Raw genomic sequence first — 27,191 nt, 5'->3', positions numbered from 1 at the left:
CAAATTAGTGGAGGGTAAAAAGATTAACAAATATCTATTGAGCCCTTAATTATGCACTGGGCAATCTTCTAGGCCCTGGGAACACAGAAGTAAAAAAAAAATTCATTTCCTTCATGGAACCTATACTCTAATGATAACAGATGAAAGATAAATGAGTAAAATTTATAGTGTTAGAAGAAAAATTAAAGTAGATAAATAGAATATTTTAGATAAGATAGCCAAGAGAAGACCTCTTTGAGTTGGGGATTTTTGGTCAAAAAGAAGTGAGAGTAATAGCTGTGTGTCTATCTGGGGTAGGGCCCTCTAGGCCTAGGGCACGCAGTGCAAAGATCCAGAGATGTGGTCGTGTCTGGTGGTTTGAGGGCTGCAAGGTGGCCAAAGGCCTGGAGCAGAGAGAGCAGTTGACCGGGGAATCGGGGAACTTGGAGCATATATGTTGGGGTGGGATGTGATCTAGTAGGGTTTGTTTTCAGTTAATTGTACTGAGACTTTTGGTGGTGGTGATGGGGTGGGGGGATTCAATCCATACCTCCCATTATAGGTGTTTTTCATGGCTAAAATGGTACACACTAAAAATGATACCATCAAAGATCAGGAAGAAAACACAGCTAACTAACCTCAGAGTGAGGATGGCCTTTCTCATTGTACTTGTAAAAGGAAAGAAAACAAACCAAGTTGACTACTAATACTGAAAAGTACATGGCAAAAATACCATAAATAAGGAATATTTGCAATATATGACAGAAAGATTTGCTGCCCTAATATGTAAAGAATCCATACAAATCTGTAGGACAGGGTTCACCTTTCCATAGAAAAATGAACAAAAGACATGATAAGACAAATCACAAAAGAAGGAAACACAACTGGCTAGTAAACATATAAAGATGGTTAACTTATTTAGAAGTCAAAATGGAAGAAGAAATAAAATACTATTTTATGCTTATTAAATTTCCAAATTAAGAGAGAGGAAAGGAATAGTACTCATTATTGAGGAGACTACTGAAGAATGAGCACTCATATTTCTTCCAGAAATGTAAAAATAGGACAACTTTCTTCAAGTCCAGTGTGATAGCATTTACCAAAAAGCCTTTTAAAATGCTTGTGCTGTTTGAATCAGCAGTTCTACTTCTAGGAACCAATCCTAAGGGTGCAGGAGAGATAGGGTGGGGAGTGGGGAATAGATCATTGGGTCACAATAAATTTATAATAGCAAAAAAAAAAGAAATTAAAATATACAGTAAAAGATTTGTTGATAATTTATTGTACATTTCTATAAAGGTATCATATGTAGCCTTTAAAAATGATCACGTATTACCATATTAAATACTGTAGAAATAAGTTTATGAAATTTTTTTAATGGACAAAATTCTTTTATGGACAAAATTATTTACCAAACAATATGTGTAGCGTGATTCCAGTTTTAAAAAGAAAAATAATGTAGACAAAAAGACTAGATGGATGTACATTAAAATGACTCTGGTGGTTATCTTTGGGTGTGGGATTTAAATGATTCTCCTTTTTTTCTTGGTGGTTTTCTATATTTTCTAAATCTAAAACCAAGTTACTTTTATGGTAAATAATTTATTTTTTAAGAAAAATAGTATATCAACCAGTCAATTTTTATCGTTTTCTAAAATTATCACATGTGAAATATATGTACTTTGGAAGTATGGATTCTTTTAGTAAATGACGAGACCGAGGACTGGCAGTCTCCCCTCAGCGCAGTCCCGTGACACTAACTAAGAGGAGCGATAGGCCACGTTGCATTGCAGTGCGTGCAGTGCCGTTTTACTGCAGAAGGCAAGCTGAAACACAAATAGGACTTAAGGTTTACCTTAACCATTTCCAGTTTTGTAACACGAATAATTCTTAAACTTCACGTTGTCATAGGACACACACACATACAAATGGTTACTTGGAGGAGAAGACAAAACCATTTTCAGCCAAAAACTGAGAAAATCCCAACCACTGACAACCAAGTCATTTTACTTCTCTCTCTTCCTACATCCTAGTAGAATTGGTGATGGATTCTTCTATGCATGATGAATGGATTTTTGAACAAGTGACTTAATTATTTGCAGAAAGTATGCAGATTCAACAGGAATGGAAAGCAAAGCTAGAAAGATTATTATGATGAGAGACAAGCTCTGGGTTGGGTCAGGTAGGATAGGAAGTAGTCAAGTTAGGTTAATACGATGTCTAGGTAGCAGTCTCCAGCTCTGCCTGAACTTCAGAAAACCCAGGGAGTTTTGTAAAATACAGATTTCTGTGTCCCACTCACAGATATTCTGATTCAGAGGGAACAGAATAAAGTTTAAATAAAAACAAGGAAGCAAAATTTAACCACAGTAGATTTAGACCATGGAAACCCTGAGAGACTGTGACTTTTACTCCAGTCCTTAGAAAACTGTAGGGCATCACCTTACTTCTTCAGCTGGGAACAGCAAGATCTAGGAATTTTTTTTCCTACCCTCTAGTCCAACCCTGAGCTGAATGGTGAGAGAGACTTCCCAGGATGTAGCATAGCGATGATACCTACAGAAACAGTCATTTTCAGGGTTCTGGAATCTCAGTCTACCACTTTTGTCTATAGGAAAGAAAGACAGGATTTTTGCATTCACCTACACAGAGACAAGGGGGGAAACAAGTCAGTAGCCATCTCAGCCCTTTCTTGTTTTCATAAAAGTAGCTCCTGGAAATTTCGTTTTAAAAAGGGGAATCTGCACCTTTAAGAAAAGGAAAACCATTGGTTCTTCAGACCCTTGCTGACTTTGATGTTTGAGTTCTATGTGATATGACAAAACAGAGGGTAAAAAAGACGAAGTAGCAGTGTGGCTTTTACCACAGGAAGCTGTTTCCTCTCTAGTGCTGTATGTTGATGTATGATACCTTCCCTACGTAGAGCAAAACCGAAGGACAGTCTGAACCATTCAGTTACATAATAGTCAAGTCCAAATATTTAGTAGTATCAACTATTGAAAGGAGGCGGTTTCGTCTAACAGTTACTTGTTTTTCAACATTTTTTAAATGACAGTTAAGTTTTAAATTCTAAAAAGAAGTGTCAAAGTTAAGATGTGTGATTTGTAGACACTATCCCAGTTTTCCTAGATTCATAGCAGGAGGTCTTTGTTAATTCGTGACTCAATGGGCTCTCGCAAACAGCAGCCCTGACGGAGTCCGGTCTGCGGGCTTGTCTTGTTCAGCCCCACAGGTGACTGCAGGTGAGAGCTTTCCATCCTCCACAGGCCCTGCCTCGCCCTAAGTATTAACATTAGTACCATTCACATATGCAAGCAGTATGACATCTGCAGGCCTTCCAGCTTGACCTTTGTTGCCAGTTATAGAAAACTTGACTGATTCTAGAAAATAGTAGCCGCTTAAAAATATAGTCTTAATTACAACCTTAATTGTCGTAATCACCAGTACCAGGAAATACTGTAAGCTATAACTGCACATTCTTAAAGTCTTTTATGTATAATCTATATTGTTTTTATATCAACAGTCTTATTCATCATCTGCTTTTATTTTATAGTCATACCCCATGGTATTGCAGTATCGACCAAGGATTGATTTTGGTTAGACCACGGGGCCTAGATCCCACTGAACGAATCCTGCACTACGTGTTTACTCATCGACAGACTGCACAGTGAACGGCGTGTGGACTGGGGGGGCACAACCAGACTTGCAGCATGCGAATAAGGCCATTGTCTGTCTCTAGATTGTCAGTTGCATTTTTGTTGTTTCTATTAAGAGCAAACCAAGTGCCATTCTGCTACTGAACCATCTGCATAAGGTATCTGTGCTGTCTCACAGTGTACAGTACAAGTCATGGTTGAAATCAGTTAGGTGTGCAGCCACGATCCAGCCTTCTGAATATTTTGCTTGCCTGTTCCAAGATTGTTCTAATGTTTGATTACACTAGTAATATGGCTCAATCTTTGTGGTGTTGCAGTTTTCACATGCTTACTATTTGATTAATTCTTGTTTAAATAGAGTACTGTACAAGGAACTAATAATTATTATATCTTGAAATTATTTTGTATGGGAAATATATTTAGAAAAGTGGTCCTTGAGCCACTGTCCTGTTCTCAGTAAGCTTTTTGTGTGCAAAATAGGTCACTCTTGAGTGTGCAAGTCCTTTGGGGAAGAATTCCAATTGTTCTTTACATTAGAGCACATTATAATTGTAGGCATTTTGAGTCATCTGTCTGTGTAGTCTACCAGTCGCACAGGGAGGGCCTGTTCACCCTCCAGAAAACGTATGTGACTTCTTGGAGAGCTGAAGTGAGATTCACAACCATTTGAAATGTTGGCAGCTGATCACATTTACTTCTAACAAAATTAATGTGTAAGTGAGGTTAATCTTTCATAATGCCTTATGACGAGCGGGTGCTGCTTCATGAAATGTCATCGCCGTCACGTAGCCCACTTTATGTGTGCATTGTTATACTGTGGCTCTTATCTAATGAAGTACATTGTTTCCCTTTTTCAGTTGGCCTTAGGTGTGTGTCATTGTGGCATGCAGAAGGTTATGATGATTTAAGTATTAGGATTTTTAGAGCAGGTGACATTAGCTATTTTATGGATTTCAAAAATCTCAAAGCAATTGTAGATTAAAACTGTTAGTAACCTGTCACATTTCCAAACCATATGCATAAAATAGAAAAAATGCAGTGTAATAGATAAATATGCTAACCAGAATTAATGGTTTGAGGATATTTCATTTTAGATCCTGTAGTAATCAGGGGGAAATGGGATTATTGTTTCATACATAAGTTCTTTAAGGTCAGAGCTATGATAATGTCCTTGAGTTTGCATTTTTTTTAAGTCTTCCATTCATTTTGAGATGAGTCTGCAAGTCAAAAAAAGTCTTGTCACCTTAAATTATATGAAGAACTTCATTTTAAACCTCTTAACATTTACATTATTTTTCATAAACTTCTTTGGAAATTAAGTTTTAGTAATTGCTTTGAAACTTAGGCCTATTTCCTCAGTTTCAAAGTTAACCTCTGAAATACTTAGGAAATAATCTTGAAAGTTAGGAAAAAATATTTGTTCTAGAAATCTGACATGAGCACAATCTGTGTGTTACACACATAGTTTTTATACTGTCTACATAGTAGATGTGCTACATTTTCCGGTAAAATGTATCACAGGGTAATGCCTTCTGAATCTCAAAATGCTTCTTAGAAATAAAACAGTGTACGACCAAGAAACACATACAAAATACAGCTAAATCTTGATGCATTTCACAATATAAAAGGCTGAAACGTCATAATTATCTTTTCTTTATATCTTTAAGTCAAAAAGTCTAAAGTTTTCTGTTGTTTTTGGCCTGACTTTTGTGAAAAAGGTTATGGCAATACTTTTAAAATTTCACTTTGTTAGACTGTGTTTGTGCTTGGAGGGGCTCACAAAGAGAATTTAAAAGGCAGATTTTTGTTAACTCTTTAAAAATGGTTGGCACAGACCATTACCCTAAACCAGAAACTGAATTTACTCCCCAGCTACAGAAATTATTTTGCTACGCTGTCAAATGCAGTTCCTTGACATCCTAAAGAAATTTTTAGATTTCTTGTAAACTTGTCACATCTAGGTCAGTGATTACTTATGGAAGCTGATTTTAATTAACTCAAAATAGAGAGTGCATTTTAAAACCCACAAATGAGACCTGGATGTTTTTGGGTCCCCAGACAAAACTTGCAGCCTTAAATGAGTTTTATATACGTGATCTCATTAAATTTGGCTTGTTGCCTCATCTTATGTAATGTCACTATTTTCCAAGGAAATATATAGGAAGCAATTATGGAATTGAGAATACTTTTATATAAAATTCCTTTATTTAATGTTAATATATTAACACTTTTATTGAAATGCAATGGAATATGTGCCAAAACATGTGAAAACCTTGCATAAAAAGGGCATCAGTTATATGGGGAAAGGTACACGTTTTATGATGGTCCTGAGTAATGTGGTATTACTATTAGAACCACAGACTTCTTCATATATATTCAACTATGGTTTTCTAAGTATGGGACTACTTTCATGTCTAGTAATACACTAATCCCTAGTTAATTATCCCCTGAGTCAGGTTGTGGAATTTGTAAGAAACGAGGTATAGAAAAATTTACAGGCAAAAATACACAGGTGGTTAGTTTTACAAACTTGGGGTGCTAGTAAGATAAACTCCTTATACAAATAGCCTATAGGAATAATCATCTGAATGCAAAATTGGAGAATAAAACTAAATTAAGTTTTTCTTTAATCTCTTGTTTCTTAAGCAACAAACTGAAAGAACTTTACTTCCATAAAAGATTTTGTAATCTGTTTTCTCTGCTTTAGATATCATAGATGTACAAGGGTCAAGGAACCTTGGATCTAAAGAAGGCCTGTGCTTTATTTATAGATATCACTTTAACGGAAGTAATCACATTAGTTAACAGAAAAATCCAAATATGGCCCTTTCTCCAGATTAACAGAATACTTTTAAGTATAAAAACAAATAAACTAAAAGATTCACTGATGAGGTAGTATTAGGTCATTCAGTCTGGGGTCCAGATACCTTGGGGTGATGTCTTTTAACTACTTTTAGAAAAGTATTTTTCTTCATGCATTAAAAATCTGTCCCATATTAATATGCCACATTTTATAAATGTAATGAGTTTGCTCAACTATGTGTAACTTAAAATGATTCTTTAAGGGGAAAAAAGTATGTTATATAATATTGTGAACTGTTTAGCTTTATTGAACTATTTAAGAGAAAGTGCCTCATTGCTAAAGTGCATTTCTGTTTTAGATTTACTGCATAAATTTTGAGTTTTCTGTCCCTGTCTCTTATCAATGGTTTTGTATCTAAATAGGCTCTTGTAAGTTAGAATAATCTCTTTTTGAAAGATTTTCATAAGAAAATAGTTATCACCAAAGACATTTTACTGTTAATAACCATGTTAGAGAGACAGTTTAACTGTTTGGAGGTTGGAAATTTTTAGACTGCAAGTTACTTTTATATAATTAGGCAATAACCTTGAGTAATTGCTAAAATATCACCAAAGAAAGGCTTTAAACTTAATTTTCATGGTAAGATCAATCAAATGCAGGTTTTTCTTGCAATAATCAGAACATACTTCCTTTCAGCTATGTTTCTTGTTTTTCCAGCACCATCTGACAGATCTTAGGAAATCCTCAAAGGTGAAAAAGAGATTAACACAACAAAAAGCCTCCCTCTGGATGAAAAGTGGGAGAAATACATACTTTGAAAAGAAAATTGAAATTGAGATTTTAAATTCTAATTTGAGAAGCTTTTTATTCCATGGAGGCGATACAGACTAAAATTATGCTTATTTATTAGTTCCTGGGTTCTTAGTAATATGAGAAATTTTATTAAAGACAGACTTTGGTAAAAGTGCAGACATGCTTACTTGTAATAGAAAATAGTGCATTCTGTTGGATTCACATAAGTAAATGCTTTTTCTGTATTCAAAAGCAAAATTTTCCTAAAGGCCTGTGGTTTTTTTTTTTAAAGTAACTCTTTGTCTTGTTTTTCAGCAATGACTTTGTTTTTAGAATCTAGCCATACAGCCAAATTCGGCAAGATAAGCCCCAGATGAAGAGCATATACACCAGGTTAAGCCCTGTCCTCACACCGATCTTTTGGGGAGCCCATGCTGTGGGCCACCTCAAGTAAAGCTCACATTATGAAGTCTTCCTGACAGGCCCCCTGGTAAACCGCATTGGATCGGATAAAGATGGATGCATTCCATTATATACTCTGGTTTACCATAAGGAGTTTTCCAGCAGGCTATGCTTTATACCAGTGAGATATAGATTTTGGTTTTGGGAATTACAAAAATGAGTGAGTTTGCCGTAACTTTAATTTTCTGGGTTAGAAACATAAAAACATGAAATGCTATTATTTTAAGATATATACCTATCCCTACAATAAGGAATATAACATGTCTGCCAAATCTGGTTTATAAAAATTGAAAAATATTAAATATACTAGAAACTCAAACCCTTTGAAAGCACAAAATAACGAACTAGTTCTGGATTTACTTGATATACCTAGTTCAATAGTATTTTGTTGAAAAAAGTTCAGATTGAAAGTTCATTAAAATGTACTCAAATATACATTACAGGGTTTTCATAGTTTTTTCTTAAAACAGTGGCATTTTCCCAAATAATTTAAAAGTGATTCTCTTCCTAATGTAATGTAGTTTTCACAAGTAGTGTGTTTATTTGCTATCCTTACTATATTTTCAAATAGAATTAAAATGCTCGAGCACTTCCTTTTCAGAAAGTTACAAAATTAAACAAAAATAAATTATTTTAAATGCTCATTAGAATGTGTCCGAATACTTGTTATGCCCCTTTCTCTAGGATTCAAAACCTGAGTCATTATTCAGAAATGCTTTTTAATTTTAATTACCTTTAAATCTAGAATCAAGTGAAACATACTAAATACTGGGTCCAGTTTTCTTCCATCTTTCAGAGCTTCACGGATTAAGAAACTAATCTAGTACAAACTGAAGATTAAATATTTCTGGGCAGTGCAGAGATAGTGAATAGATTATATATCCGTGGACTTCACATCAGTCCAGCAGAGCAGGAGTTCTGCACATTAGAAATGGAATGGGATCAGCCTAACGTTGTTTGGGGTTGGTTTTCTTTCGCTGTATTTTTTTGAATGGGGATGGGGGCCCAAGTGTCCTTATGAAGCTGTGGTCGACAAGAGCTTGTGGGGGGAGCACCAGTGTTCTGCTGCGTTCCTGCATCTGGCAACACAACAGCAAGCACCAGTTTTCAATAGAGTAGCCCTCACTTTAAATAAAACCATCATAGACTATATTGTACAGTTATGTTGCTAATTTTCCTTTGAAATATAAAATATTTTAAGCTTTTTTTTTTTTTTTTGGTCAAAAGTGGTAACATCTTAATACAAATAAAAACCTTTTTGTGGTTGTAAGATTTAGCTTATAAATCATTCAAATTGAAGTGAAAGATTACCAGGTCATTGTTAATGACTTAGTCTATTAAGAATATATGTATTTTTGTAAAGGAAAAGCACTTGTAGATATTTAATCAGTACTATTTGTCTGTTTTGCAGAAATAAAATGCTGCTTAGAGATTCTCTTTAAATATTTTTTATTTTTGTGCTCAACTGTATTTTCTGTTGATCTATGGAATGTTCTGTACAAAGCTGTATGGTTGTACTGTTGGGCTAGACACTTTTGTTTTTTAAGATCTGGACTTAGCCAAGTATATTTGACCATGTTAAAAATAGTATCTTTGTTATTAAAATTTTGATTGCATAATTTATTGCTGTCATTCTTCATTATCAGTAGTTGCAGATCATAACCTTCATTTAAAAGTTTCCATTAAGTATTACTGTAGCAAATTTTGTGAATATTTGTTGAATGTTTGAGACGATAAACATTTTCTAAAGACTTCTGAACTGTTTACTTTTAAGATGGCAGACTGGCCCTCGAATAATACTTGAGGTGTGTGTCCACATACACTTTAGAACAATTTCTTTTTTTGTTAAATTAATCTAATCCACATCATCTTCTGAAAGTAATTGAGTACCAAAGAAAGGCCCAAGTGATTTGAAAGACAGTCTGCTTTCTTCAGCTACTTAGATAACAGCTTTGTTTCATTAATAACTTCCCTTGTGAATTCTAGTTGGTCTGAAGACATTCAAGTCAGAAGGTTTCGATGATTCATACCTCTGCCCCATTGTTACAGTGCCTGAAGCTTTGTCTTAGGTTAGTGACACCATGGAGGTGGCTGGAGACCCCAGGCGTTCAGCAAGGTAGGAAAGCAGCATCCTCTGAGCAAAACTCCCTTCACCTTTTAGCATCACCCTTCGCAAGGCTGTTGCAGAGTGGGAAAGAACTTGGGAGGACTGTGCGTGGAAAGTGCTCAAAATGTAGCCCATTTTACTTTAACTGCATGTCAGGGGCCAGAACAGGGGAAGGCCTCAGGGAAGCCTGGAGGGCACAACCAAGGAAAAAAGGAAACAGTTTTCTGACCTGCTAATCAGTCTCTGCCACGCCTCCACTTGAGAACGGGAGCCAGTTTACCCAGTTCTTAGTGTTTTGTCAACACAGGCTCAGCTCTGATCTTTTCACCAGTTTAGAAAGTTACGGAGGAGTCTGCACCCCAGCTGAGTTTAAGAGCCAGCCTCTGCTTGTTGTGTGGCCGAGGAATTGGCTGACAGTATTTTGCTGGAAGCCATGTAGAGCCCTGCTTCACACCCAAACCCCTGCTGTGGAATTTGGGGTGCCAGGATTACCATCAAATGGAGAATCATGCCCAGAAGGAAGAAATAGCAAATGATCGACCACCCCCCACCTCCCACCAACCAAAGCCCTGCTCCTACCGAGCCCAGTTCAGATCCTATCAACTCCAGTAGGCTGAGCCAAACTTTCTCCTTCTTCTGTACCACTTAGCACTTTTATCACAACCACAGTAATTGATGTTTGTTTGTCCTCCCATTAGATAATGAGCTTTGAGAGGGATGTTGACAGTCATTGTGGTATATCCTCACACTCACAACACAATTTGCATAGTAACTGGCACCAATAAAACCAATGTAGTGAAAGAATCCAGATTTCAGGAAGCAGAGGCAATGCTAACAAGTCTCTAGCCATTTCCCCAATAGTCTCCTGATCGTTTCTCTTCTTATGTGGACGTCAGTCATATTGGATTAGGGCCCCACCCTTATGACCTCATCAACTTCAATCAAAGACCCTATCTCAAAGACAGTCACATTCTAAGATCCTAGGGTTAGGGCTTCACTATTCAGTTCATAACAGCCATGTGGTGCCCCATAGACCTGGGTTCAAATACAGGCTCCTTCTGTGGTGTGACTTTGGGCAATTAACTGGTTGAGTCTCAGTTTCCAAAAGCAGGAACAAGATCCCTATCCCATAGGTTTGTGGAGGAATGAGAGGCCACAGGAAGTGCTCAGAGCAATGCCAGTGGAAACAACAAAGAACAGCACAGCCGTTTTCCATCTCCATCTGATCATCCACAGATAGCAACCCAGTGTTACCCAATGTTCTCTCTGATTTGCCGGGAGCTAAAATGCCAACAAGTAACTCAAATTTTGCTTACCTAGAGCTATTCCAATCACATGGTCATTCATAAAACATATTCCCATCCTTTACATACTAATATGTAAAGGATGCAGCACAGGGTCTAGCACATACTTTACAAATGTCTTCCCTTACTCTCACCCATTTAATCATGAGAACAGACCAGTGAGATAAGAGCAAAAATAAACAAATGGGACCTAATCAAACTTAGAAGCTTTTGCACAGCAAAGGAAACCATAAGCAAAACGAAAAGACAACCTACAGGATAGGAGAAAATATTTGCAAATGATTCGACTGATGAGGGCTTAATTTCCAAAATATACAAACAGCTCATACAATTCAATAACAAAAAAAAAACAACCCAATGGAAAAATGGACAGAAGACCTAAATAGACATTTCTCCAAAGAAGACATACAGATGGACAATAGGCACATGAAAAGATGCTCAACATCACTAATTATTAGAGAAATGCAAATCAAAACTACAATGAGGTACCACCTCACACCAGTCAGAATTGGCCATCGTTAAAAAGCCTACAAATAATAAATGCTGGAGAGGGTGTGGAGAAAAGGGAACCCTCTTACACTGTTGGTGGGAATGCAAATTGGCACAGCCACTATGGAAAACAGTATGGAGGTTCCTCAGAAAACTAAAAATAGAGTTGCCATATGATCCAGCAATCCCACTCCTGGGCATATACCCAGACAAAACTATAATTCGAAAAGATACAGGCACTCCTACGTTCATAGCAGCACTATTTACAATAACGAAGACATGGAAACAACCTAAATGTTCATTGACAGATGATTGGATAAAGATGTGAGATATATATAAAATATATTCCACGATATATATATATATATATATATATATATATATATACATATATATATGTATATGTATATATGTATATATATATATATATATATATATAGTGGAATATTACTCAGCCATAACAAAGAACGAAATAATGCCATTTGCAGCAACGTGGATGGACCTAGAGATGATCATACTAAGCAAAGTAAGTCAGAAAGAGAAAGACAAATACCATGATATTACATGTATATGGAATCTAAAATATGAAACAAATGAACAAAATAGAAACAGACTCACAGATAGAACAGACTTCTGATTGCCAAGGGGGTGGGGGGGTGGGAGAGGGAAGGATTGGAAGTTTTGGATGAGCAGATGCAAACTGTTATATATAGAATGAATACACAACAAGGCCCTACTGTATAGCACAGGGAACTATATTCAATATCCTGTGATAAACCATAATGGAAAAGAATATGAAAAAGAATATATATGTATAAATGAGTCACTTTGCAGTACAGCAGAAATTAACACAACATTGTAAATCAAGTAGACATCAATAAAATTTAAAAAAACAAAAAAACAGACCTATGAGGTAGGCACTTTTAGCCCAATTTTAATGATGAGAAAGTGATCTAAATAACTTGCAATCACCAGACATGTATTTGGATCTTCACTGTGGGCCTGTCTATTCCCTAGGGTGAGTCTATTCTCAGGGGCCCTGACTCTTTGCATCTGAGAGCTGAGAGCTCTAGAGAAGCTTATTCTCAGGCCTTCTGGCCACTCCAGGATGGATCGCATAGAGGATAAATATTCGGCAGCCAGTATGTGCCTGAGATGACTGTGGTCAAGATGTTGTTTTGAGCACCCACTGTATACCAGGAGCTGTGTGAGACTCTGGGGGTCCAAATGGTGAGCCGAACAGATTTCACCCTTACGCTAATTGAGCTTCCAGTATGGGAAAGAGATACACGTTAAACAAAGACCAGAAATACATTATAAAAAGAGGGATAAGTTGTCTGAAGAAAATAAATTCTATGAGAAAGAATGGGAGGTCCAGACCCTTCTGAGAAAATGGCATTAAGTGGAGATGAGAGAGAAGCTGGAGCTGGCCAGGAAAGAGTATTCCTCAGAACGAGTAAGAGCAGGGAGAACTCCATGCTGCCCGGCCACCTGCAGGAGGTGGAGAGGGGAGGGGTGACAAGGAGGAGAACAATGGGAGCGAATTCTGGAGAAGAAGGCAAGGGGCTGGGTCATTTAGACACTTTTAGGTCCCCTTGAAAACCTATTTTATTCTGAGCACAATGGGAGGGTTTTACACAGGAGCTCAACAACATCCTGTTTACATGTTTAAATGACCACACTGGGAGCTTCGTGGAGAATAGATGGTAAAGCATAGAAGCTAGAATAGACATGGGAAGAGGCTAAAAGCCTAGAACAGTAGCCCAGGTAAGAAAAAGCAGCAGGGTCCCAGACCAGAGCCATGGTCCTCAGTATGAACCTAACTGGCGATGGAGAGAAGAGGGTTTCTTTGCACGTATCACACCCACCCCGGCTGCAATGTGCCTAAATTTAATGAAACCTAAGTTTTTACGTCATAGGTGAAGCTCTAGATGGGGGTGGGGAATTCAGACCAAGAGGGTGGGAAGAAGCCATGAAACTGAGAGGAGCAGCCGCACCCAAACTCCCAGCACTTCCTTAGGAAACCTGGAGTGGGGAGGGTGGCCGGAGCAGCGGGAGGATGTTTGGATGGGAGAAAAGGATCCTGAAAAGCCTGGTAACCAGGGCTCCCACGGACCCCGCTGCTCTGCTAAGCACCCACCTTTTCCCCGCCAGGCACCTCCTCCGCACCAGAGGCCCGGCCCCACCCCCTGCTCAGGATGCAGGATGCCTTCCTCAGGAGCTGCTGCTCTCCTCCCACCCAGAGGTGGTCCTTGCCCGCTCCTTCCCCGTAACCCTTTACACAGCCCTGTCCTATCACGGGCATTGGAGCAATGCAGCCTCAGACTCCAGTAAGGGCTCTAGTAAGGGGTCTCCCGCTGATTAACTGAAGGATGGGTGAATTACATATTATCTCCTCAATGGTGACTGAGACCCTAATGTAAATGTGACACTAAACCAGCAGAACTCACGAGATGTAATTAACACACCTACTTCTTGAATCTGTGCCTATCACAGCCCCCTTCCACTGGATGAAAATGTCAGTAGCCCCGGCACTTTCTCAGCACACTTTAAATCACAAAACATGGTCTCAATTGAAAAATCAGAAAGTCCAGTTCAGTATATTGATCAATTACTCACTATTTTATTGCAAGGTTACACTTCTTCCCTGCTCCTAACTAGGGCCTGGTAAAGGGTTACCTACTTTCCAAAACTAGAGGGTGGTGGTCCCTCCTTCCCTGATTTGGGTACATACTTGGTGGGGAAGGAGGGGAATCCGAGAACAGCAGAGCAGCTTGTAAGCCGGCTCCAAGCAATCTGGACCTGACTGATGCTCACAGCCCCCTCTCTCGCAATGCTCTTTCTGGGTTCTTTGGAGGGTCTCCTCCAGAACCTTCAACCATCACTCTCCTTGCCAGGAGCCGTGCCTGTGTCAGTGGGCTGTTCCTGGTGCCCCTGACCTTCTATGCCAGCGCTACAGCCCACAGCCTCTTACTGCAGGGGTTTTCTCTTCCACAGGCTGCCGTCTTGTGCAGGGTCTGTTTAAGTGGCTCCCTGCTGATACTCCTGCTGCAGGTCCCTTACAGGGCCCCCTGTGGGCCATGTAGAGCTGACCCACGGTCAAGGACGAGTCTGTGTTTTTAACAGCCCAGCAGGCCCTCTCGCCCTCTGCCCTCCCCAATGGCTCCAGGCTGAGAGGCATAGCCTCTGGCCTCTAAATTTTTGCAGGTGTATTGACTCCAGGTCAGTGTCCCCACAGCTGCAGTATCACATACCAAGCCTTCCTGGGGTGCTGTTGAAGCCCCACCCCACCAGCACCCTCCACCTCTCCGCCTTGAGGAAGGGTGTGCACAGCCCAGCTCACTCTGCATAAACGCTCCCTCCTTATCTCCTGCAGTATTCCTTGGAAACTGTGAAGGAAAGCGCACCAGGTGACCAGAAACCTGGGTGGTTTCTGATCACTGAGTCGGAGGGGACTCTTCTCTCTGTCTTCCCTCCACCATGGCTCTCTCTTCCTGGTCACCTTGTCCAGAGGCAAGATGGCACTCAGCCTGTCGGCCACAACACAGCTCCTGATGATGCCAGCAGACTGAAAAGAGATCCACCTGCACCCCACCCCACCTTGCAGCATCCAACCCAGACTGAGAGACTGAGGCCCCGGCACCAGCCCAGGCCAGACTCTTCCAAAACACGTGCCCCCCGAGAGGTGAGGGCTGGGCTGAAGGGAGGGAGAGTGAAGTCATGTCTGAACCACCGGCGTCCAATTCAGCCGCTGACTCTCTGAGCGAGGACAGAGTGACCCAGCCAGGGCCTGGGAAGGAGTAAGCGAAACCAGCATTGGGTGCTGTAGATCCTACAATGCTGGAGGCTCGGCCGCCTGCCTGTGAAGTTGGTACCAGCCGTTCTGGGCTGGTCAGTACAACCTACCAGCATCCAGCTGCCTTGATTTCTCAAGCTCCCCACCGGGAAGCAGTTGGGTGATCAGCAGCTAGAGGGGTAGAGGGAGCGTTCTGGGAAGTTCTCCCATTTGGGCTGACCAAGAAGGGAGATGGAACCGGCCCAAGGACAGTGTCTCTCTCTGGCTGTTAAAAGTGTGCTCACTGAAGAGCGTCTTGGAGCTGCCACTGGGGGGTTTCCACCCGAGGCAGACCCAGAGCCCCAGGTTATATGGAGTGGTGACGGAAAAGTGAGCAGAAATCCAGGAGTGGAGCCAAGGAGGGCTTCACTCCCAGTTCAGCCACTCCCCAGCTGTGTGACCTTGGGCAAGTCACTTCCTCTCTCTGGTCCTGCCTTGGTTACTTCACCCTGTACGTCCCCGTTCTTGTGACACTCATCTCAACTGCAGTTGTGTGTGTAGCATCTGTCTTCCCAGCCTCGCTGCAAGCTCCCTGAGCACACAAGCCAGTCTGTGTGATTCAGCTCTACGTGGGCCTGGCCCATGGCAGTGCTCAAGGAGAAAAGAGAAACCTCAATGAATAATATGGGCAGCAACCCTTCTATACTATGAACTCACAGATACTGTCCTTAGTAGAAGAATGTCTGCAGTACCACCATCATCCCTAGACTGGGGCAAGAGGGGCTCCTGCCCTGGGCCTGACTTTTAAAAGACACTGCATGCACAAGCTCCAAAATACAAGACTTTTTTTTTCCTTTTTGGTCTTTTAAGAAACTTTTTGAAAAATTCAATAACCAAGCGAGTGAAAAAGAATTAGGGAAGAGGAACATGCCATCTAACTGGGGCTCTCAGGCCACAGGATGCTGGAGGGAGGGGCTGTGGAGGATCATGGTCTCTGCCCTGGGAAACTAGAGAAGGGGGTGCTGCTTGGTTGAGGTCACATACCCCAGATCACCCCAAGTGAGTGTCCAGACAGACAGACCACTGCACCCCTTCCCTTGCTTCTGCTTGCAGGGGGTAGTTTTGGGAGGCCCTCGCTTCCTAAGGATCCTGACAAGTCAGTCTCCATCCTAGGCTCAGGTGGGTTCCAGTGGGTCCAGATAACCTGGGCTCCTGGGCCTCACTTATCTCATTAATCCTCATAATGTGTTATCTCCCTTAATCCTCATAATAAACTTATGAGGTCTGGTTATGGTTCTCATTTTGTAGATGAGGAAACTAGCTCAGAGAGGTTAAGTAATTTGCCTGAAGTCACATAGCTAATGACTGCCAGGGATGGGATTTGAACCCAAGTCTGTCAGATTCCAGAACTTACGCCTTTAACCACCATCACTTCCAAAAGCAACAACTGTGCATCTTCTATGTGCCCAGCACTATTCTGGGTCATGCATGCCAAAGGATCTTCCGGGCATTCATTATTCTGAAAAGGAGAGCCCTACACGTACCACAGACTTCTCAGCTACTAAGAAATATCAAACAATTTCAACAGCAGTCGGGGTATATTTGTGATAAATTAAGTGAAGAGCCCCTCTCAGAAAAGGAAATATAAAATATCAAGGTGCAAGACTGGTTGGAGGCTGCCCTAGAAGGAGGGATGTAGGCCATCAGGTCTGCTCAGTGTGGAATAGTGAAGAAAGGGCGGGGCACAGGGAGAGGGGATTGGAATTTATAAAACAGTACAAAGCCAAGATGAGGTGATCTTCAGCAGAACCATCTCTCCATCTCCCACAGGACACAGATAAATCCAAACAGTATTTTCCACGCCCAACTTATCTCTCCCCTTAGCAGAATTCAACAATGGTGACCATTGCTTCTTTCTCAAAAAAATTCTTCTGGCTTTCATGATACGACTCTCTCCTGATTCACGTTATTCCTCTCTGGCCAGCAGGGAAGGGACTAAGTGGAGGCAAGTGAAACGTCTAGGGTACAAAATTTAAGGAGACATTTACTCTCAAGACCATGCAAATGCTTTCCTCTTCTGCTGCATCTTTAATTGTAGACATTCCTCCAGACTTAACCCTGTGCTCTCTTCCCTGGGAGATCTCACCCAGGCACAAAGCTTCAATGACCACGTCTATTCGGAGGACCTACAGATTGATCTCTCCAAACACCATCACTCCTCTGAGCTCCCGAGCCAAATAGCCCACAGCCCAGTTGGAAACCCTTCTTGGCTGTTTCAAAGACATCTCAAACTAAACATTCTCAAAGCAGAATTTAAGATACCCACTCCGCAAATAGTCCTTCCCAGTGCCCCCGGCCTCAGTGAATAGTTCACTATCCATGCAGTTGCCCACACCTAAAACCCTGGGGTCATTCTTGATACAATCCTCTTACTAATCCTCATCCAATCCACCAAGCACTGTCTCCTTACCTCCTTAATATCTCTTCATGAAGCTTACGTCTTGTCTACCACCACCCTAGTCTAATCTACCATGTTCTCTTAACTGGATGCCTGTAAAAGCCTTTTATCTCGTTCCCAACATGGGCTTTCACCACACACCCACCCTCATGCCCATTCTCTATGCTGTTTCCAGAAAAATATTTTCAAATCGCCAATCTGAATATGTCACCACATCCTCTAGCCTCCCTTGCTCAGAGCCTTTTAAAGGCTTCCCATTGTTCACTGGATAGATCAAAATCCTTAACATGATCTATGAGGATCTTCACGTTCTGGGCTCTGCCCGTCTCTCCAGCCTCATCTCGCCTCATGCTTGGTCACTAATAATTCAGCACCCAATTCCAGTGTGGGTGGGTTCCCACAACAACACATTCTCTGTGGCACCAGCTGGGTGTCCTACCATTCAACTAAACTTTGACACTATCTATCTGGAGGTAGTTGTCAACTGTGCTTCTGACTGACTGGCTACAGACTGGAGGTTCCAAAGTCCCCCTTTTGGGGTTTGATTAATTTGCTAGAGTGACACACAGGACTCAGAGAAACATCTTACTTACTAGATTACTAGATTATTATGAAAGGATATAACTAAGGGACAGCCATGTGGAAGAGATGCACAGGGCAAGGTAGAGGAAAAGGGCATGGAGTTTCCATGCTTTCTCTGAGCAGGCCACTCTCCCTAAGTCTCCAGGTGTTCACCAACATGGAAGCTTTCTGAACCTCATACTTTTGAGTTTTTATGGAGGTTTCATCACATAGGCATTATTGATTAAATCATTGGCCACTGGTGATCAATTCAACCTCTAGCCCTTCTCTTCTCCCTGGAGGTCAGAGAGGACTGAAATTTCCAACCCTCTAATCACATAGTTTGTTTCCCTGGCAACCAGCTCCCATCCTTAGATGCTTTCCAAAAGTCACTTCATTAATATAAACTCAGGTGTGGTTAAAAGGAGTTTGTTATAAACATTAAGACACCCTTATCACATTTATCACTTAGGAAATTCCAAAGGTTTTAGGGGCTCTTGGGGGTGAAAACCAAATATATATTTCTTATTATAAATCACAATATCACAGTCATGATATACAAATTCTACCCAGACTTACCTGGCTTTCTTCTACCCCTTATCCTTGCTAGTTTCTCCTCATTACTGAGCCTTTGCTTATGCCTTTCCTTAAGTAACTTCAGACAACCTTCCACTCAACTTAGCCATCATTACCTAATTTACCTGCCCAGCTAAACTCGGGAGACCCTTCAGGGAAATCTTTCCCGACTTCCATGACCTGGTTAGCCCTCCCTTAAGAGGCCCAGCACAGTGCCTGACACATTGCAGGCACTCCAGGAACATTTACTGAATGATTGAATTAAATAAATTCAATGTAATGTATGGAAGAATTCAATACATGTTTGGTGGTTTGAATTTGACAATGCCTACAGGGCTTCCATAAAACAGAGTCTGACTGAGGACAAATAGCACCAAATGAGAACCATCTGACACTCATTTCATGGTACTCATTTCATGGTGCTCAGATCAGATAACTTGGCCCAACTGTGGAATTTATGGGGAATTCACGAGAGGGCTGACAAAGAGATTGGCCAGTTACATTCTGTGGTCAATTATACTCCCATCTTGTTCTGTTTGCACTCTTCACTAAGAGCTACTTTTCCTGGTACTTGGTTTTTATGACTCTACACCCATCCTTCCCTTTTTCACTTCTATGTGACTTTCAAATGACTTCACTATCAGAAAAATCAATCTAATAATATGTATGCCCTTTGCTCTAGACATCCCAGCTGAAGGATTCTAGCTTATAAAAATATTATCATTGCAAATGATATAATACAAAAGAATATTCGCTGCAGCATTTTTATAATGATGAGAAAAGAGAAACAATATAAATGTCCACAAATAGAGAAATGGATTAATAAACCCATACTATGGCACTGTAAAGAATGCAGTAGATCTGCATGCTCTGATGAGGAGAGTTGCACATCTTAATTTAAAAGGGAAAAAGTTGAAGCACAGTATGTACATTATGATCCCTCTTCCACAACTAATATATGAGTATATGTTTGTAAAAGCATGGTGAAAAATCTGGAAGGATACACATTAAATTGTAATAGTGGTAACCTGTGAGGAAAGAGTTGGAGGGACCTTGGGAAGGTAAACTCTTTTCTTGCTTTATACTCCTCTGCATTATCTGAACTTGTGACAAAAGCACGTGATATTTCTAACTTTAAAACTCCAACAATATAGGTAATTCATTTACTTGTTTGTTTACTATCTGTCCCCCTCACTAGGATGTAAATTACATGTGGTCAGGGACTTTGTCCGTCTTTTCTTGTTGCCAGACTCCCTTGTGCCTAGAACAGTGCCTGACACACAGTAAGTGCTCAGGGTATATTTTTAATAAATGATGGATCTTATTTTTGTTTTTTTAGGCCATGCCACACAGCTTGAAGTTCCCTGACCAGGGATCGAATCCCCAGCAGTGAAAGCATGTAGTCCTAACCACTGGACCACCAGGGAATTCCCATGATGGATCTATTTTTAAAAGAAAATGCCATTTTAACAAAATTAACAAACGATGTCTTCCACATCCCCTCCTGCTGTGTGTCCTTATCTGGGAAATTGGTTGGGTGCTGAGGAATCTGAAATTTTCTGTATCCACATCATAGGCCCTGAATCAAGGTTGGCCTCTTATCCACATCATTGATTCCCACAGCAAATGAGTTGAAAACCCACAAGGTCCTCCACTAATGAGTGTAGAAAAGCCTGGCAGGTTCAATGTTCTCAAGTGATAAAGCTTCAAATGACAAAGAACTGGTGGTTTTAAGATAAACCTTGAAAATGAAATAAAGTTCATCCATTCAAAAAACAGGAGCTAAAGAAGAACACAATGAATAACAAACAAGGAAGAATGTGCTGTCACATCACATGTTCAGTAAGGGAAAGGTCACGACTGTTTAACCACCAAATAGTTTAAGCAGGTTAGAAGAACTGAACAAAACCACAAAAGTATAATAGACTATAGCCTAGGAAAAGATCTGCAAAAATACATACTGAGCTGTATTTTGTGGTACTGTTTCTTTTTAGCTTCCCTTCTGCTTTACTGCAGAACACATAGCAGTGCAAAGGAGATACATGATCTCAAGGAGACATGGGCTGTCTCTCCTTTTCTTCATTGCAGTGCTCCTAAAGTTGAGAAGCCACAGTGCAGAGAGGGAAGTTGGTCAAGCCAAAGCCAAAGAATCCCAAAACTTAGGGGATTCCACCTTTGGGCAACAGGGGAAGGGAAGGAGGGAGTATGTTTGTCCATATCACCTAAACTTAATGGTTCTGGGTTTGGGAATCCTCACTTCTTGCACGTCACAGTTATATAATCTATAACTTCTGTGGTTTTGGTTTTTTCCTTCCTACATCAACAAGCTATTGGAGAGGTCAGTGCATAATCTGGCCATTGCCAACCAGAAAGATACTCAATGAATTCTTAATGAAAGAATGCAGACACACTTGATCCCTATTGAGAGGTGGGGGGAAATGTAATTTGTTAACTGCTAGAAGCCAATGGAAATAAAATGCTAGCAGACTAAAGAACTTCCAGCTCAGTATCTGATTATTTTATACCTGGGATCTTTATTCATAAAAGAGAAATCTACTGTCTTTCCAGTGTCTTTCCCTGTGACAGCAGCTTAATGCGATCACATCCAGTGTGGGCGAAAGTTAAATATTCTTTAAAAAATAGGTTTACAAGAATACAACTTAGGGGACTTCCCTGGTGGCACAGTGGTTAAGAATCCACCTGTCAGTGCAGAGGACACAGGTTCGAGCCCTGGTCCGGGAAGATCCCACATGCTGTGGAGCAACTAAGCCTGTGCACCACAACTACTGAGCCTGCGCTCTAGAGCCCGCAAACCACAGCTACTGAGCCTGCACGCCACAACTACTGAAGCCCGCGCACCTAGAGCCCATGCTCTGCAACAAGAGAAGCCACCGCAATGAGAAGCCCACACACTGCAACGAAGAGTAGCCCCCACTCGCCGCAACTAGAGAAAGCCTGCCCGCAACAACGAAGACCCAACACAGCCAAAAATAAATAAATAAAATAAAATATATAAAAAAATACATCTTAGAAGTATTGAATACAGAGGGATGTGATTAAATTTTATTTTAAGGGGAATATTTACAGAATAATAAAATAAGGCATGTGGTTTGAAGTGGGGAGGAAGCAAGAGAGAAATTTTCACTTTTAGCTTCATTCTGTTCTATGTTGTTTGAATTTATTTCAAGGATCAGGAAATACATAAACATAAAGGGATAAAAGGTGAATTCAGAAAGGAAACAATCTATAGTTTTCTCCAAGTGCTGTAGCTAACATTGTCCCATAGGTCCCTTGGAATCTTTCTCCGGAAATCATTTCTCTCCCCATGAGGGTCAGCCAGCACTTGTGGCTTCTCTCCAGTGGTCCTCGATAAAAATCAGCTCAAGGTATGATGGCAGATCAAATCTGATCTCTGCTGGCAGACTGGGAAATTTACAGGGAACATTTGAACTTTATCAGAGAACAATATTTGAAGTCACAGGAAAGAAACTGGAGGGGGAGGAATTGTAGACTGTGAAAATATTATTGAAATGGAAATAGGGGGAGATGCTTATAAAATTTTAAGCAATATGTTTTGATAAGGTAAGAGATCATATGCAAAACAAACCCAATATTTGTGGTTAAGAGCACAGGCTTTGTGGTCACAGAGACCTGGGTACTAATCTTTCTCTGCCAGTTGCCATTTGGGCAACTTATCTGCCTCTCTAAGGCTCACTTTCCTTTTTTCTTTCTTTTTTTTTAATCAGTTGGGTATAATGAAAAGACAGTGTTGCTCAGAGGAGTACATAAAAGTGCTCAGTAAAAGGTAGTCATTAACCAAATCTACAGACTCAGTGCAATTCCTATCAAAATTCCAATGACATTTTTTATAGAAATAGAACAAACAATCCTAAAATTTGCATGTAATGACAAAATATCTCAAATAGTCAAAACAATCTTGAGAAAGAAGAACAAAGTTGGAGGCATAACACTTTCTGACTTCAAACTATATTACAAAGATACAGTAATCAAAACAGATTCATAGATCAATGAAACAGAATAGAAAGCCCATAAATAAACCCACACTTATGTGTCAATTAACTTATGACAAAGAATATACAATGAACATACAATGTGGATTGTGTATTCAAGAATACACAATTATAAGCCAGGGATGGGGAAAGGACAATCTCTTCAATAAATGGTGGTGAGAAAATTAGCCACATGAAAAAGGATGAAAGTGGACCACTATCTTACATCATACACAAAAATTAGCTCAAAATGGATGGAACTCTTGAAATGAATAAAAGACTTGAATGTAAGACCTGAAACCATAAAACTCCTAGAAGAAAACACAGGCAGTCAGCAATTTGACATCAGTCTTGGTGATGATTGTTTGGATTTGACATCAAGAACAAAGCAACAAAAGGAAAAATAAACAAGTGGGACTACAGCAAACTAAAAAGTTTCTGCACAGCAAAGGAAACCATCAATAAAATGAAAAGGCAGCCTACCAAATGGGAGAAAACATTTGCAAATCAATACCTGATAAGGGGTTAATATCCAAAATATACAAAGAACTCTTACAATTCAAGAGCAAAAAAAAAAAACCAGTAATAATAATAATCCATATAAAAAGGTAGAGGGTCTGAATAGCTGTTTTCCAAAGAAGACATACAGATGGCAAACAGGTACATGAAAATGTGCTCAACATCACTGATCATCAGGGAAATGCAAATCAAAACCACAATGAGATATCAACCTCACACCTATCAGAATGGCTATTCTCAGAAAGACAAGAAATAACAAGTGTTGGCTAGAAGTGAAAAAAGGGGACCCATGTAAACTGTTGGTGGGAATGCAAATAGGTGTAGCCACTATCGAAAACAATACGGAGGTTCCTCAAAAAATTAAAATGACCACATGACTCAGAAGAATACAACCTTCCAAAACTGAATCAGGAACAGACAATCTGAAAAGACTGAGCATTAGTAGTGAAATTGAATTTGTAATTTAAAAAAAAGTTCCAGCAAACTCAAGTCCAAGACCAGACAGCTTCACAGAGTAATTCTACAAAACATATAAAGGAGAGCTAATATCTATCCTTCTCAAACTATTCCAAAAAATTGAAGGGGTTGGAACACTCCCAAATTCATTCTACAAGGCCAACATAACTCTGACACCAAAACCAGGCAAAAACAGTACAAAAAAAGAAAATAGGCCAATATCTCTGATGAATATAGATGCAAAAATTCTTAACAAATAATAGCAAAGCAAATCAATACTATATAAAAAGGATCATACACTATGATCAAGTGGGATTTATTCCAGGGATGCAAGGATGGTTCAATTTTTGCAAATCAATGTGATACACCACATTAACAAGAAGAAGGATAAAAATTACACCAACATCTCAATAGATGCAGAAAAAGCATTTGGCAAAACTCAACATTCATTCATGATAAAAACCCTCATCAAAGTGGGTATAGAGGAAACATGCTAACAGCCATAAAAGAGGAAATCGACAGTAACACAGTAAGAGTGGGGGACTTTAACACCTCACTTAGACCAATGGACAGATCATCCAAAGTGAAAATAAGTAAGGAAACAGAAGTTTTAATGACACAATAGACCAGATAGATTTGATATTTATAGGACATTCCATCCAAAAACAGCAGGTTACACTTTCTTCTCAAGTGCGCACGGAACATTCTCCAGGATAGATCACATCTTGGGTCACAAATCAAGCCTCAGTAAATTTAAGAAAATTGAAATCATATCAAGCATCTTTACTGACCACAACACTATGAGATTAGAAATGAATTACAGGGAAAAAAACATAAAAAACACAAATACATGGAGGCTAAACAATACGTTACTAAATAACCAAGAGATCACTGAAGAAATCAAAGAGGAAATCAAAAAGTACCTAGAGGGGCTTCCCTGGTGGTGCAGTGGTTGAGAATCTGCCTGCCAATGCAGGGGACACGGGTTCGAGCCCTGGTCTGGGAAGATTCCACATGCTGCGTAGCAACTAGGCCCGTGAGCCACAATTACTGAGCCTGCGCATCTGGAGCCTGTGCTCCGCAACAAGAGAGGCCGCGATAGTGAGAGGCCCGCGCACCGCGATGAAGAGTGGCCCCCGCTTGCCACAACTAGAGAAAGCCCTCGCACAGAAACGAAGACCCAACACAGCCATAAATAATTAAATAAATAAATAAAAATTAAAAAAAAAAAAAAACCTAGAAACAAATGACAATGAAAGCACGACGATCCAAAACCTATGGGATGCAGAAAAAGCAGTTCTAAGAGGGAAGTTTATAGCTATACAAGCCTACCACAAGAAACAAGAAAAATCTCAAAAAAACAATCTAACCTTACACCTAAAGGAATTAGAGAAGAAGAACAAAACCCAAAGGTAGCAGAAGGAAACAAATCATAAAGATCAGAGCAGAAATAAATGAAATAGAAACAAAGAAAACAATAGCAAAGATCAATAAAACTAAAAGCTGGTTCTTTGAGAAGATAAACAAAATTGATAAACCATTAGCCAGACTCATCAAGAAAAAGAGGGAGAGAACTCAAATCAATAAAATTAGAAATGAAAAAGAAGTTACAAAAGACACCACAGAAATACAAAGCATCCTAAGACACTACTACAAGCAACTCTATGCCAATAAAATGGACAACCTGGAAGAAATGGACAAATTCTTAGAAAGGTATAACCTTCCAAGACTGAACCAGGAAGAAATAGAAAATATGAACAGACCAATCACAAGTAATGAAATTGAAACTGTGTTTTAAAATCTTCCAACAAAAAAAGTCCAGGACCAGATGGCTTCACAGGTGAATTCTATCAAACATTTAGAGAAGAGCTAACACCCATCCTTCTCAAACTCTTCCAAAAAATTGTGGAGGACAGAACACTCCCAAACTTATTCTATGAGGCCACCATCACCCTGATACCAAAACCAGACAAAGATACTCTAAAAAAAAGAAAATTACAGACCAATACCACTGATGAATACAGACACAAAAATCCTCAACAAAATACTAGAAAACAGAATCCAACAACACATTAAAAGGATCATACACCACGATCAAGTGGGATTTATCCCAGGGATGCAAGGATTCTTCAATATATGCAAATCAATCAATGTGATACACCATATTAACAAACTGAAGAATAAAAACCATATGAACATCTCAGTAGATGCAGGAAAAGCTTTTGACAAAATTCCACACCCATTTATGATAAAAACTCTCCAGAAAGTGAGCATAGAGGGAACCTACCTCAACATAATAAAGGCCATATATGACAAACCCACAGCAAACATCATTCTCAATGGTGAAAAACTGAAAACATTTCCTCTAAGATTAGGAACGAGACAAGGATGTCCACTCTCACCACTATTATTCAACATAATTTTGGAAGTCCTAGCCACGGCAATCAGAGAAGAAAAAGAAATAAAAGGAATACAAATTGGAAAAGAAGAAGCAAAACTGTCACTGTATCCAGATGACATGATGCTATACATAGAGAATCCTAAAGATGCCACCAGAAAATTACTAGAACTAATCAATGAATTTTGTAAAGTTTCAGGATACAAAATTAATGCACAGAAATCTCTTGCATTCCTATACACTAACAATGAAAGATCAGAAAGAGAAATTAAGGAAACAATCCCATTCACCATTGCAACAAAAAGAATAAAATATCTAGAAATGAACCTAAGGAGGTAAAAGACCTGTACTCAGAAAACTATAAGACACTGATGAAAGAAATCAAAGGTGACACAAACAGATGGAGAGATATACCATGTTCTTGGATTGGAAGAATCAATATTGTGAAAATGACTATACTACCCAAAGCAATCTACAGAGTCAATGCAATCCCTATCAAATTACCTATGGCATTTTTTTACAGAACTAAAACAAAAAATCTTAAAATTTGTATGGAGACACAAAGACCCCAAATAGCCAAAGCAGTCTTGAGGGAAAAAGCGGAGCTGGAGGAATCAGACTCCCTGACTTCAGACTATACTACAAAGCTACAATAATCAAGACAATATGGTACTGGCACAAAAACAGAAACATAGATCAATGGAACAAGATAGAAAGCCCAGAGATACACCCATGCACCTATGGTCAACGAATCTATGACAAAGGAGGCAAGGATATACAATGGAGAAAAGACAGTCTCTTCCATAAGTGGTGCTGAGAAAACTGGACAGCTACATGTAAAAGAAT

The 27,191-nt window shown here is 39.7% G+C and overlaps 1 protein-coding gene and 1 long non-coding RNA gene across 4 annotated transcripts in view; both read left to right on the top strand.

Moving 5' to 3' along the window:
- Positions 1-9,313, top strand: part of PCGF5 (polycomb group ring finger 5) — a 115,240-nt gene extending 105,927 nt beyond the window's left edge. For all 3 annotated transcript variants that reach the window (XM_082423942.1, XM_082423943.1, XM_082423941.1), the window contains one exon: positions 3,533-9,313. In XM_082423942.1, the coding sequence (XP_082280068.1) occupies positions 3,533-3,580 (48 nt within the window). In that variant the 3' untranslated portion in view covers positions 3,581-9,313. The remainder of the gene's footprint in view (positions 1-3,532) is intronic.
- Positions 1-27,191, top strand: part of LOC309642402 — a 229,856-nt gene that overhangs the window by 92,482 nt on the left and 110,183 nt on the right. The window lies entirely within an intron of this gene.

This window comes from Balaenoptera physalus (genome assembly GCF_965194825.1).
Source record: "Balaenoptera physalus genome assembly, chromosome: 14".
Lineage (NCBI taxonomy): Eukaryota > Metazoa > Chordata > Mammalia > Artiodactyla > Balaenopteridae > Balaenoptera > Balaenoptera physalus.
This window is presented reverse-complemented; position numbering and strand designations above follow the sequence as displayed.